Here is a 12922-nt window from a genome sequence, read left to right on the forward strand (position 1 = left end):
CAAAGTGAGCTCAAGGCCAGCCTGAACTGCATAGGGAGACCCTGTCTCAAAAAAAAAAAAAAAGACGGAAAAAAAAAACCAACAACCCCCAAACCAAGCAAAGATAGTGATCTACGCGATCCTAATCCTGAACTGTTTTGCCAACCATCTCATCCTGAAGCCCAGCCCCCTCTCACCCCCCTTCGCTTCTCAGTGGGGTGCTTCCCTCCCATGCCCTGCTGGCCTGCCAAGAGCTCTGACTTTGGGAGTTCTCAGCACTCGGGGATGGGGCTGCGCGCAGTGGTTTTGGGAGTGCAGAATCCTGCTTTCGCCTAGAGCCTTGTCATTTCTCCGGTCTCCGTTTCCTCTGTAAGCGCAGAGACTGCACTCCTCTCCACCTTAGTATTGTAGCAGTCTCTGAGGGGAGATGATGGACAGCCTGGCCTAAATGACCTCAGCCAGACTCCCTGCTGGGGGCCGGGAGACAGCTCACAAAATCTTGAAGAACCCCTGCTTGCCCTTTTCTTCTTCTAAGTCACGTCCTCTCCTGTGAGCCTGGGAGGGAGTGCTCTGAAAGCCTGTACTACCGTCCACGCTGTACTGTAGCGATGAATAAACTGCGGTGAGATTGAAGTCTATGCGTGGGCCTTTCCCCAGCCCCTTCCTTGCGTCACAATCGGCCTGGGTTCTGGGCGTCCGTGGCAGAGGCTCCTTGGCTGCGGCTCTGCTGGGGCCGCGGAAGCCTGGGTGGCGGGAGGGTACGCGCCGGTTCCAACGACCCTGCGAGTCGGTGGAGCGGAGCAGAGCGAAGGGTGAGCAGACGGGAGCCGGGGCCACCCAGCCCCATGGTCTCCGCCGCCCGCACGCTGCTCTGCGCCCTGCTGCTGAGTCTGGGGTCCCCGGCGGCGGCGGTGGCGGGGCGCCAAGGCCAGACCACGACCACAGCCGGGGCTCAGGGCGTCAGCCTCCGCCTTGGGGGCCCGGCCCGCAGCCGCAGCAGCAGCACTGCGGGCTCGGCCCGGACCCGCCCTCCCCGCAGGACCAGGGTGACCGTGGAAGACGACAGTGACGTCCTGGCCACCGCCGACCGCCTGGCGGGCCCGGCCGCTGCCGAGCTCCTGGCCACGGTGACCGGCATCAGCCCGCCGACAGCGGCCAGCATCAGCAAGGACCACGAGGGATCTCTGGAAGAGGGGATGGTGATCTACGCCAGAGAGAATGTCTCGGAGACGACCCCCAGCAGAATGGGCGGTGCCAGCCGCAGCACCGAGGGGAAATTTGCAGCCAACACCCAGGAGCCAGAGATCAGGCTGACCACCAGCCTGCCGCCGGCCACCTCGAGGACCACCGGGGAAGAGGGCGACGTGCTGAGCTCCGAGACCCTGAGCCAGTGGTCCACGGCCGGCTCCAAGCCCAGCGGGTGGCCGCGCTCCTCCCCGATGACCATGCCCGCGCCCGAGGATCTGCGGCTGGTGCTGATGCCCTGGGGCCCGTGGCACTGCCACTGCAAGTCAGGCACCATGAGCCGGAGCAGAGCTGGGAAGCTGCATGGACTTTCTGGGCGTCTTCGAGTTGGGGCGCTAAGCCAGCTCCGGATAGAGCACCGGCCTTGCACCTACCAGCAGTGTTCTTGCAATCGACTCCAGGAAGAATGTCCCCTGGACACGAGTCCCTGCCCCGACGCGGGCTGCAGATCTCGGGTCACCACCACCACCACCACCACCACCACCACCACTTCTCCCATGCCCCCCATTCACCTGAGGCGCAGGCCCAGCCCCCACCCGCCCAGCACCTTCTCGCCCAGCCCCAGCGCAGCTCTGGCTTTTTGGAAACGGGTGAGGATAGGCCTGGAGAATATCTGGAACAGCCTGTCCAGAGTGTTCACAGAAATGCAACCAGTAAGTGTCTTGTGGATGAGCCAGGATCCTTACCGAAGCAGCTGAGTTCTGACATCCCAACCCCTGGGCTAAGCCAGGCAGTGTGCTTCCTGTACAGTTTTTTTATTTTTTTACTTACTTTTGGTACTGGCGATTGGGCCCAGACTTCACACTAAGCTACATCCCCAGTACTTTTTTTATTTTTTGAGCCAGGGTCTTGCTAAATTGCTCAGCCTAGGCTTGAACTTCCAGGTGCATGCCACCCAATTTTGTTACTGACTCATGACATGCGTTAGTTCATTACTGTTGCCCACTGATTCTACCTATTTTTTGTTTCATTTTATTTTTGAAATGGGATTTTTGGCTGTCCAAGAAACCCTGGGTTTAAACAATTCTCCTGTCTTGGTCTCCTGGAGTAATTTAGCTGAGATCACAGATGTGTACCACCTTGCCCAGCAATTCTTTTAACTGCTGGTTGGTCAATGTATTACTGGTTGACCAGTTAAGGATGTGGACAGCCAGGTCTGGTGGCACACACCTGTAATCCCAGCACTCAGGAGGCTAAGGCAGGTGGATTGCCATGAAACTGAGGCCAGCCTGAGCTAGTGAGTTCAACATAGAGGGTTACTGAACAGATGATAAATATAGAGGATATTTATTAAGTTTTGATCTAATTAATAGTTTCATTTTAACAACAGGCAATATTTGACCTATGTAGACGTGTGTGTGTGTGTGTGTGTGTGTGTGTGTGGTACTGGGCCTTGTGCATGCCAGGCAAGCACTCTACCACTTAGCTATATCCCCAGACTATGGGGACTTTAGCTGGATCATAACCTTGACCAAGTGCTCAAAACCTTGTAAGGTGCTATCCCCACTTTACAGATAAACAGGTTTACGGAACTACTATGTGTCAGAGCCACAAGTATGATCAAAAGATTTGATACCAGTACCCATGCTTGTAACTACCATCATCCCAAAGAACTATCCTGGGATTCTTCCTCACCAGTTCTTAAGAAGAGCCAGGGTGGTGCCTCATAGCTGTAATCCCAGCACTCTTGGAGGCCAAGGCAGGAGAATCACAAATTCAAACTCAGCCTAGGCAACTTGGCAATATACTGTCTCAAAAAGGACTGGGGATATAGCTCAGTGGGAGGCCCTGGGTTCAATCTCCTGCACTGAGACAAAAAAAGGAAGAAAAAAAACTTGAGCAGGGACATTCCTCTGCTTTACTAAGTCACCAAAGGGGTCTGACTGGCCTGATAAAGTAGTCTCAGTTGCTAGGGATGATAGGGAGGGGAACAGCAATAAAGGCTCCTTTTCCTGGTTTTTGTTTTTGTCTTTCTCCTTGTGTGCCCGTTATCCTATTCCAGTACTGGACAATTAAAACCTAGGGCCTTCACACTGAGTTATATCTCCACCACTTTATTTTTTGAGACAGTTCTTGCTAAGATTCATAGGCAGGGCTCAAACAGGGTCCCCCTGCCTCAGGCTCCAAGAATATCAGAATTACTGTTGTGCATCACACCGGACTCCCAATACTGAGTTGTTTTGGTTTTTTTTTTGAGATAGGGTCTTGCTGTATAGTTCAGGCAGGCCTTGAACTTGTGGAAATCCTCCTGCCTCAGCCTCCCAAGTGCTGGGATTACAGGCATGTGACACCATGACTGGCTCCAATACTAGTTTTTGAATATTAAAAAACATAAAGAGGTAAGGCAGCCGGGTGTGGTCGTGCACGGGAGGCTGAGGCAGGAGGTCACTGTTGCAAGTCTGAGAGCAGCCTGGGATACAAAGTGAAGTCAAGGCCAGCCTGAACTGCATAATGAGACCGTGTCTCAAAAAATACAATAAATAAATAAATTTTTAAAAAAGAGAGATGGGGCCAGGGATATAGCTCAGTGGCACAGCACCTGCCTGGCAAGTGCAAGGTCCTGAGTTTTGATTCCCTGTACAAAAAGAAAAAAAAGAAAAAAAGGCAACTGGGTTGGGGGGAGGGAGGAGGGGAGGGGGTAGGCAAGGAAAAGCTAAGAATGTCGATGTGGTTGTAATTGCCCCTTTTTTCCTTACCCAGACAGACGTAAACCAGAGGTAATGGAGACTTCATCCACAAGAGGTGGTGTCAACATCTCAACTTTTCCTCTCCTTTCAATCCCAGCACCCACTAATTATTTTTAGTATACAAAAATAAAACTGAAAAAAACTGTTGATCTTATCTTTTTATAGAAATATCTGAGGGAGACCATAAATTGCAACCCAAAATTTGAATTTCATAGCTAGCAGCCTGTCTTACTCCTGTGCTATCTCCAGGATGGAACACACACGGCAACATGGTTGTGGGTTTTTAGCGGGCCTCGGGACTGACCCAGGGACATTTTACCACTGAGCTATATCCCCAGTCCTTTTTTCTAGTTGGAGATGAAGTCACATTGCCCAGGTTGGTCTTGTACTTGTGACCCTCCTGCTGCAGCCTCCTGAGTAGCTGGGATTATACATATGCACCACCTCTCCCAGCTAAACAAGTACTGTATTTCTGTATCTGTTAAAATTACTTTTTAAAAATCAGGTCTTACTATATAGTTCAGGCCAACTTTGAACTCACTACATAGCCCTAGGCAGCCTCAAACCTGTGAGTCCCTTGTGCCATGAACCACTATGCCTGGCTGCAAGTACTTTTTTTTGAGACGATGTAGTTCAGGCTCTTCTCTTGCCTCAGCCTTCTCAGTGCTGGGGTTGTAGGTGTGTGCCACCAAGCACTTCTTTAGACTTGACCTGCCTGGCAAACGCAAGGACCTGAGTTCAATTCCCGGTACAAAAAAAAAATAAAAAGATGTGAAAATCTGAAATCCCAAGAGAAGTGTATATTGCTAGGTATGGTGGCTAAATTTATAATCCCATCACTCTGGGAGGCTGAGGCAGGAGGACTACAAGTTTGAGTCCAGCCCCAGCAACTTAGTGAGAACATCTCAAAAATAAAAGGTTGGGTCCTCTTAACCCTTTGCATCCTTAGTCTGATCCTCATGTAGTTCATGAGGGCTACTGATTCAATCCCTAGCACAGTATGCAAAACAGCAAAGAAGAAACCACAAAAGAAAGAAAAGGGTATTGGGAGGACCTGAACCCTTGAATGTTTCCTCCAGGCCTTAATGCCTGGCCCTCTTCTGAAAAGGTCAAAGGTTGCTACAAAATCCCACCTCAGCCTCTTTTTTGCCACATGCAGGATTCACACTCACTGGTTCTGAGTACTTGTACTAGATACAAGTACTGTACCTAGTACTTGTGAAATGTGCACTTCACACTAACAGCTGCATTTCCACAGGCAGCAATTCAGAGACAAGGGGCAGCCACTTTCAAATTGTCCATCAGCGGTACCCACCCTTTAATCCAACGCACACTTGAAATGATTACAACTAATTTGCTTACATTTTTTTATTTGAAAAATGTATTTAAAAGTCCAACAAATTCTTAATATAAATTATGACTCTCAACCCCACACGTTAGAGAAAGTGGCTCGAGGCAAGAGAGCACCAAAGACTGTCCAAAGAATAGCTATTAGGTGAGGTTGGAGATTGGAGTTCCCACCTTTCTACCTTACCCCATCATCCCCTTTCTACATCCCTAGTCTAACCCTCAGCTACCAAGCTCCTAGGGCAACAAGGTGGGCCACTTTCATAGAGCAACTAACTAGCTCGACTGGAACTAGAGTATTGGGAATGCAGCTCTACCACCAATCTTAGACCCTGAAAAACTACACTGAAATTTGAAAAACTTAAATCACTGTAGATGGGGGCAAAACGGATGGCTGGATGGAATCAGCAGAGTGGATCTGATTCCACAGTTCTGACCCTGCTAGAGCCAATGAGACCCCAGCATTCCTGTCTCAGAGCAGGGAGGAGCTCATCTGTTGCTCTGCCTTCCTAATCACCCTGCAAAGAAAGGGCCAGAACAAAAAACACCTGAGAAAACAATGTGCCTAAAGACCGTGCTCCTCCAATGCTTTCCCATCCAAAGCACACTGCAGCCAGATGGGGGTAGGTCCTGATCTTCAGGCAAAACTCCCTGAGTCTTATTTGTGTCTAGTTCTGGGGCTGGGGCACAAGAACAGCTTAGAGCTTGGGAGGGTAACTAGGTCGCGCACCTCTGCTGCTTTTATCTCCCCCTTCTCCAATTCCAACGCAGCCTGTTCCTGTCTCCACACTGCAAGGAAGGCGAATCGTAGCACATGTCCATCAAGGAGACCTGAAGCCACGCAGCAAAAGGAATACACGGAATATAAAGACTATGTGGAGTTTTCCTGAGCCTACTTTACAAGGGGTCCTAGTCCATCCATAGCTCAGGCTTTTGAGGAATAACTGGATGAGGAGTAGGGTAGGGAGTGAAAACCACTTAAAAGTGCCTTGAATTCAGAGCTGGGATTCTCAGCCTCAGGTAATTTGTCCCTAGAAGACACTTGGCAGTTTCTGAAGATACTTTTGGTTGCCAAAACTAGAGTGGGCTAGAGATGCTGCTAAATATCTAATCACAAAACCGCCCTCTGGTATAAAGAATTATCCAGTCCACAAGGGCAAACATGTCTCGTTGAGAAGCCTTGCTTTGCCTCTGTTCCTGGGCCATGGCAAGGCTCTTACACGCACAGGTGTACGTGCCTATCTTTTTGCTCTCTGGCTTTCTCTTCAGACCCCTCTTTCTTCTCTCACCTGGGCCAGCAGGGAGGTTGGTAGAGGGTGGGCCAGGTCCCCCAAGACTTAAATGGAATGTTGACAGTTAAGATCCACCGCAACTCTTACTCAACAGGAAACAGTAAAAGAGACAAGGTTAAGGGCAGAGGGAAGAGCAGGGTGGGGTAATTAAATCAGCTTAAATTAAAATTTTAATTAAAAGAAAAAACGACTGCAGCTGGGAAGCTAGTAATGCTACAGAAACAGGATGAGAGAAAGACCCTGGTGTCAGCAGAGAAGGAGTGAGGGGCTATGAGCTTAAGGTCTGCAGTCTAGAGGAAGAATGGACTGGGCACCACCCTCCCAGCCCCTGCTTGATGTCTGCTTTTGTGCATCGCAGGGGGAAAGGGAAGGGCAGGGAGGTAGAGAGCTTCTCAGGAAAGCCAGCTTCAGCTTTGGCACTCTCACCTACCTACCCCATTTGAGGAGTTCCAGGCTAAGAGTTTGAAGAGTTGACACCCAGACCGTCATTTAGGAGGAGGGAACTCTTCCCCGGTTCCCAGAGAACTCCTCACTCAGATCTCGGGTGTCCAGGGCTTCCACTGAGCTCCTCTGGCCAGCCAGTGGTCACTTGGTCAGTCCTGCTGCCTTGACCCATCTCCAGGAGGGGTGACAGCCAGAGAGAGGAGGAGTCCAGCCCCTACCCCTCAGAGGCACTGTTAGGCAGTGAGGGAAAAGAGGGACTGTTGGGTTCTACAAGTCCTAGCAAGGATCAGGCGAGGGCAGCATTTCTTCTGGGCTGGACAGAGTTGGAACTTCAAGATGGCAGAACCTGAATTTAAGAATGTAGACAAACAAAACAAAAACAATTTTTAAAGAAATGAGTTGCCTCAAACAACAAACACTTTAGGGAGAAGCCACTACACAGTGCAGACTTTTCTCTCTATTTCTGTGTAGACAACCACGCCTGTGCCTTTCTGATGGAGCCCACATTCTAGCCACCCCCCCACCGAGGGCTGGGATTCAGCCATGACTGGCTGAAGCCCACATTCTTGTGCCTCCCATTCTAACTCTTCCTCCTCTCCCCCTACCCGCTCCACTTCCCATTCTGGCATCTAGAAACAGGGTTCTGAAGTGTGCTATCCAGACTTACCACATGGTTACTCACCATTTATTTCTATGGGAGCTATAAGCCCCTAGAATTACTCCAAGGCCTGTCCCGGTTTCCCTTGGACCTCATCTGCTCCTGAACTGCACCTGTCTGTTGAAAAGCATATGAGACACTGGAGCTTGGTGGCACATGCCTATAATCCTAGCATTCTGGGAGGCTGAGGCAGGGGGATTGGAATTCAAGCCCAACCTGGGCAACTTAGCAAGTCAGACTCAGTCTTAAAAAACAAGCCTCCCGGCCGGGGATACAACTCAACAGCACAGGCGCCTGCCTGGCAAGTGCAAAGTCCTGAGTTCAATCCCCGGTACAAAAAACCAACAACAACAAAAAAAGAAAAAAGTAAGCCTCTCCAAAACAAATACAAACAAACAAAAATAAGCCTCCCTTCATGTTGGCTTTAATGAGTAATAGTTAAAACAGGTCTTTTACTAGTAAGACGCCCTTCCAAAAATTTCACTGTATATGAACTTCATAATCAATAGGAAGGTTCCATCATACCTCTAGACCCATTTCCCTTATACCAAGGGCAGAAATATACATTTAGGCCAAAGGTCATCAGCCTTTTACAAGCCCAAAACTCCCAGCCACAGTATGACTTACTATGGCTCTGAATCAGCAGTTTTTTTTGAGTTCTGCTTTTTAGACAGGGTCACTCATGTTTCCTAGGCTGACCTCCTGCTTCAGCTTCTCAGTGCTAGAATTATCAGTACGCACCACCACCCTCACCAGCAATTTTTTTTTTTTTTTTTGAGACAGGGTCTTGCTATATAGCACAGGTTGGCCTCAAACTTGCTGCAGTGATTCTCCTGACTCAGCCTCGCAAGTGCCGGGGTTACAAGAGTGCACCACCATGCTCAATTCCACCAGTAGTTCTTTAATTTATTTATTTATTTTGTCTTTTTGAGACAGGGTCTCACCATGCAGTTCAGGCCGGCCTAGAGCTCACTTTGTAGTCCAGGCTGGTCTTGAACTTGCAATGATCTTCCTGCTTCAGCTGGGATTACAAGCATGTGCCACCATGCCCGGCTTTCTACCAGCAGTTCTTTTTTTTTTTTTTTAATTTTTTAAAAATTTTTTTAAAGCCTTTTTTATTTTTATTTGGTACCGGGAATCGAACTCAGAACCTTGCACTTGCTAGGCAGGCACTTGTGCCGCTGAGCTATATCCCCAGCCCTCTACCAGCAGTTCTTAATCAGAAGTTATAGTATTTGAAAAATCCCTCCAATCATTAAGACATATATTCCCCACTCCAATGAAGGCTAATATGCTAACTACAAAGATAAGGGACCCTAGGCCCAGAGATCTGAAATGCCAGGTCTCAGATTTACACAACTGGTTAACAAGACTAGACTCTCTGATTCATGCTTCTTCAGAGTATTTTCCTATATTCTCCAATGGAACTTTCAGAAGGGGTACAGTTACAGACCACACCCCCACATCAACCGGTCCCTGTCCCCATCCTCTCATTACCATAGCAAGTCCATCTCCAGCTCCCATCTCCCCAGAGCCAATGTGGGTCAGGTGGACAAAATTCATTGGTTCCCCAATCATGGTCCGGTCAATCCGCCTTCTCTTCTTCTGCTTAGAGAAGATAAAGAATCATGTTTGGAGGCCCCACCTCAAATCACAGGAGAGGAAGACGAAAGAGTCTTGAAAACCACTAAGGGAAGGGAAGTGCTAAGGGCCTGGTGGGAAGAGGGGATGTGGTATAACAGGGAAACCACTAGGGTATGGAAGCAGAGCTGGAACAACAAACAAAGGACACATCACACTGTGAGGGCAGTGGCCTGCAGGGTGGATACTACATAAAGAGAGGACACCTCAAAGTCACCTCTGGCTGATGAGGAAACAATGGAGAAAACTTACAACCCCTGCCCCATTCAAAATGAACAGGAACAGGAGGTAAAGGTGTGGACTATTCACTTCTTCCACTTCCCAGGCCCTCTCACTGCACATGTATATCCGCCCGGCCAGAGACCCTTTCCCGACAGAATGAAGGCAGTGCACTTTTGCCAAGGCAGATTCCAGAAGGTGAGTGCACTTCTTAGCCTGCGGTAACTCCTTTCTGGGGTGGGTCGGGGAGACTCACCGGCTGGGGTTTCTCGACCACACAGCAGCCCAGTTTGTGCCAAAATTCACTCATAGTCCGTGAAGGTGCCAGCTTCAATCCCCTGCCGGAGGCCCCAGAGGGCTCTTGCCCTGGTGCTTTGATGCCCTCTCCTCAAGCTCCTGCTGTACCCACACACTCGGTCCACTCAGCTGGAACCCTGGGGACCCTCAGGTGAGCAGCGTCTCAGAGACTAACAGGGCCACGGAAAGGTGGGCACACACAAGGTTGTGTCTTCCTGGGATCTGAACCCTGAATTTAGAAAGTAAAGAGAAAAGTTAATGAGAACACACACGCTCCAATCTTCAAGAAGCCTCCTGATAAGCCCCTGTTTTTCCAGTTTTCTCCTAGAGGCCCCCATCCAGTACCTCAACACCAATCTTTTCCAAATACAGGAACCTCACAGCTTGACTCTCAGAGAAAGGAACATAAGCAAAAGGGTACCAAGGGGTTAAGGGGCAGAGCTGCTGGCACCAAATGAGAGGAAGGGGGGCTATTAGGACTTAGGGTGAGGGGATGGGCAAGTCCAAAGGACAACAACAGAAAGGAACAATCTTTGGGGGTGCAACAAGCTCCAGTTCCCTTCTCCCAGGGTTTAGGGCAGATGGGGAGGGGCATTTAAAATGACTCTAAAGAGGAAATAGTGGTTTTTTGTTCTCACAAACAGGGCCTCCACCCTGTTCCTCCCTATTTCTTACCTTGCCCTGAGCACCTAAATTTTCTTTAAGGAGACCATGGAGGTCCTAGGAGACTAGCTGCACAGGCTGGACCACAAGGAAGACTTTTTACAGTGAGAAACTTTTCCCTCTCTCAATTCACTGTGCCGGTTCCTCTTCATTGCCCTCAACTAAGATCCAACCCCTCCCAGAAACCATTTAGCAGCTCCTTTATTACCTGACCTTGAGATTCTTTCTCCCTGAAGGCTCTGCACTGTCTAGCTGTGTCACGTGTTGACGCCCCTGCGTGCATATTTGCACACAGACAGCGTGGTCACATCTCCTTATGTCTTGCGCCGACGTCTGTGCACATGGACAGGTACACATGCCAAGTGTCTTTCTGCCCCATAAGGAATCATTTTCCAGCCTCCCCACCCTCTTCACAGGTCCTATCGTGCAGCTCTGCCCCGCCTTGCACGCTGTCAGGGCCAGGGCCTTCCCTCCTTTCCTCATGTTGTGACCTGTTCTCTTCTCTCCTCACCGCTTCCACCCCTAAGCTGCACCAGCCAACCAGACACAGGAACTTTCCTGTGTGACTATAGAATACGTGTCCTTTCTTCCTTCTCACTGCTGGCAGCCAGGGTAGGATCCATCTGCATTTCCCTATCCTATATTTCCCAGTCCTATAGAGCACACCACCTCAGATACCAACAGGGCAGCTTTGTGAATTTTACAGTATTTTTTTTGAGACAGACTCTCACTATGCAGTTCAGGCTGCTCTTGAACTCATTACGTAGCCCAAGCTGACCTCAAACTCACAGGGATCCTCCTGCCTCAGCCTGTCAGCACTGTGATTATAGGCATGCACCACCATGCCTAGCGTGAATTTTACACAGGAGCACGAATAGGAATCACCTCCCTTCTAGCCCTAGATCCTGGATGCTGGTGCTCAGGCACCCCAGACTGATCAAAACACTGTGTTTTTTTGAGCAGTCTTGAGATGAGATCATGCAAATACAGCTTCTGGGGGTGTCTGGGTTTTCTCTTGCTTCCCGTCCCACCCTTGGAAGAGCAGAGTAATCAGACCGGAAGTCAGAACACAGCTGTCCAGAGAGGGGAGCCTTGGTCAGTAGGGTAGTCAGTCAATCAGTCACAGAGTTTGTCCTGATGGTGGTTGTGGCAGCAGGTGGTAAGGGCTGGAGGGAAACGGAGAAAACAATGAAGAATCAGAGGAAACCCCCGACACCACCAGGCAGTCTGTGCTGAGTGGACAGTACATTCCCCCTCTGCTTAAAGCTGAGTGGACAAGGGTGGATAGTGCTGGGAGGGGAGGGAAGGGGGGAGCGAATGGGGCAGTGGAAGAAACAAGGGCCTTTCTGTTTCTTTTCCAGGGACCTAACCAGAGCTGGGTGGAGGGAAAGTGTGTGTGGGACTTGGCAAGTAAACGTCCAATGAGGATGAGAAGTGACCAGGAAATTCCATTCCCTAGGACATTAGGGTCTCTGAAACTTGGGGGTGGAGTCGGCGTGAAAAAGGCAGGACTGAGCCAATGTGTGGAGGGCTAGGGTGGGGGGAAGGGGAACAGAGCCAAAAAAGGAAGTAAGAGCGACTGTCAATCTTTTAAAACAGCCAGAGAAGAGCTGAGGAAAACTGAAGTCGAGCTGGTAAGCAGAGGAAGAGGTGCCAGAATCTACTGCACACTATTTCAACTGCACAGAAGGGTCTAGAACCAAGAAGAGGGATCCAGGATTAGACAGCATAACGCTACATCCCAACAGCCAAATAACGCTAGGGCTGGGCCCCACTTAGGCCCAAATGAGAGGGAAACAGAACTGGGAAGGTCACCCCCCAAATCTCGGCACCATCAAGGTCACACTAGGGCTCAAGAGCCCCGGGCCACTGGGGGTGACCAGAGAGGGCACCGCGGGGGACCCGCGCCCGGAAGGATGTACAGAGGTAGTTCCTGGGTCCTGCCGTAGCCTCAAACCGGTTCTCCCGGTCCCGCGGCCTTCCGCCCCACGGCCTCCAGCCCGCTGCCCGACAAGCCTTCACAAGCAGCAGCTGCGAGAAGGCGCAGCACTGAGAAAGGAGTGGGCAATTCTGGCTGTCAGCCCAGGCCCGCAGCTGGCCCTGCCTGCAGACCCCAGGCCTGGGGACGCGGTGGATCCCGCCGCCGGCCCAGCGACACGCACTCGCCCAGCACCCCCAGGGAACGGCTAGTGGGGTCCGGAGCAAAGAACGGAGCCCCGGGCTCTCCCTCCCTCGAGACAGTCGCCCCCACCCCGGCGTTCTCCGAGCCTCCCAACCTTCAACCAGGCCCGGGCCCCCTCTGTGACCCTTCCGACTCCGTCACTGCGCTCCGCGGAAGCCTCAGGCTAGAGAGGCGCTCCGTCCCACACGCGCCGCAGCGCAGCAGCCGCGGCTCCGGGAGCGCGGTCCCTCCCACTGCCCCGCGCCGGCCCTGCCTCCTCCCGCTCCCC

General features: G+C 50.8%; 3 protein-coding genes across 4 annotated transcripts in view; 2 read left to right on the forward strand and 1 right to left on the reverse strand.

Annotated features, from left to right (window-relative positions):
- Positions 1-10: 10 nt before the first annotated feature.
- Positions 11-4054, forward strand: LOC102022034 (chromosome unknown open reading frame, human C1orf56). The gene is made up of 2 exons (XM_005414483.1): positions 11-1877; positions 3925-4054. The coding sequence occupies exons 1-2, from the start codon at positions 825-827 to the stop codon at positions 3943-3945; spliced, it is 1074 nt and encodes a 357-aa protein (XP_005414540.1). The 5' UTR covers positions 11-824; the 3' UTR covers positions 3946-4054.
- Positions 4055-5264: 1210 nt separating this feature from the next.
- The window catches only part of Cdc42se1 (CDC42 small effector 1), a 17158-nt gene continuing 9500 nt past the window's right edge, over positions 5265-12922 (reverse strand). The window contains exons 1-5 of one of the 2 annotated variants that reach the window (XM_005414490.2): positions 11529-12091; positions 9769-10038; positions 9150-9260; positions 7677-7769; positions 5265-7340 (exon numbers count right to left, since the gene is read on the reverse strand). In XM_005414490.2, coding sequence (XP_005414547.1) covers positions 7695-7769; positions 9150-9260; positions 9769-9822 — 240 coding nt within the window. In that variant the 5' untranslated portion in view covers positions 9823-10038; positions 11529-12091 and the 3' untranslated portion in view covers positions 5265-7340; positions 7677-7694. Of the gene's footprint in view, positions 7341-7676; positions 7770-9149; positions 9261-9768; positions 10039-11528; positions 12092-12922 lie in introns of those variants that run through there. The other variant, XM_013509906.1, reaches the window with a different exon arrangement.
- Mllt11 (myeloid/lymphoid or mixed-lineage leukemia; translocated to, 11) overlaps positions 9276-12922 on the forward strand; it is an 11477-nt gene continuing 7830 nt past the window's right edge. The window contains exon 1 of the mRNA XM_005414489.2: positions 9276-9710. The gene's annotated coding sequence lies outside the window, so the exon portion shown is untranslated. The remainder of the gene's footprint in view (positions 9711-12922) is intronic.

The sequence above is a fragment of the Chinchilla lanigera genome, unplaced genomic scaffold (assembly GCF_000276665.1).
Source record: "Chinchilla lanigera isolate Chin_1 unplaced genomic scaffold, ChiLan1.0 scaffold00187, whole genome shotgun sequence".
In the NCBI taxonomy this organism is placed as follows: domain Eukaryota; kingdom Metazoa; phylum Chordata; class Mammalia; order Rodentia; family Chinchillidae; genus Chinchilla; species Chinchilla lanigera.

What these genes read in the sequence shown, in the direction of transcription:
- LOC102022034 (XM_005414483.1), top strand. Translation starts at nt 825, where the DNA reads ATGGTCTCCGCCGCCCGCACGCTGCTCTGCGCCCTGCTGCTGAGTCTG. An exon ending in TGTTCACAGAAATGCAACCA is followed by an intron (nt 1,878 to 3,924) that starts GTAAGTGTCTTG and finishes TTCCTTACCCAG; the next exon opens with ACAGACGTAAACCAGAGGTA.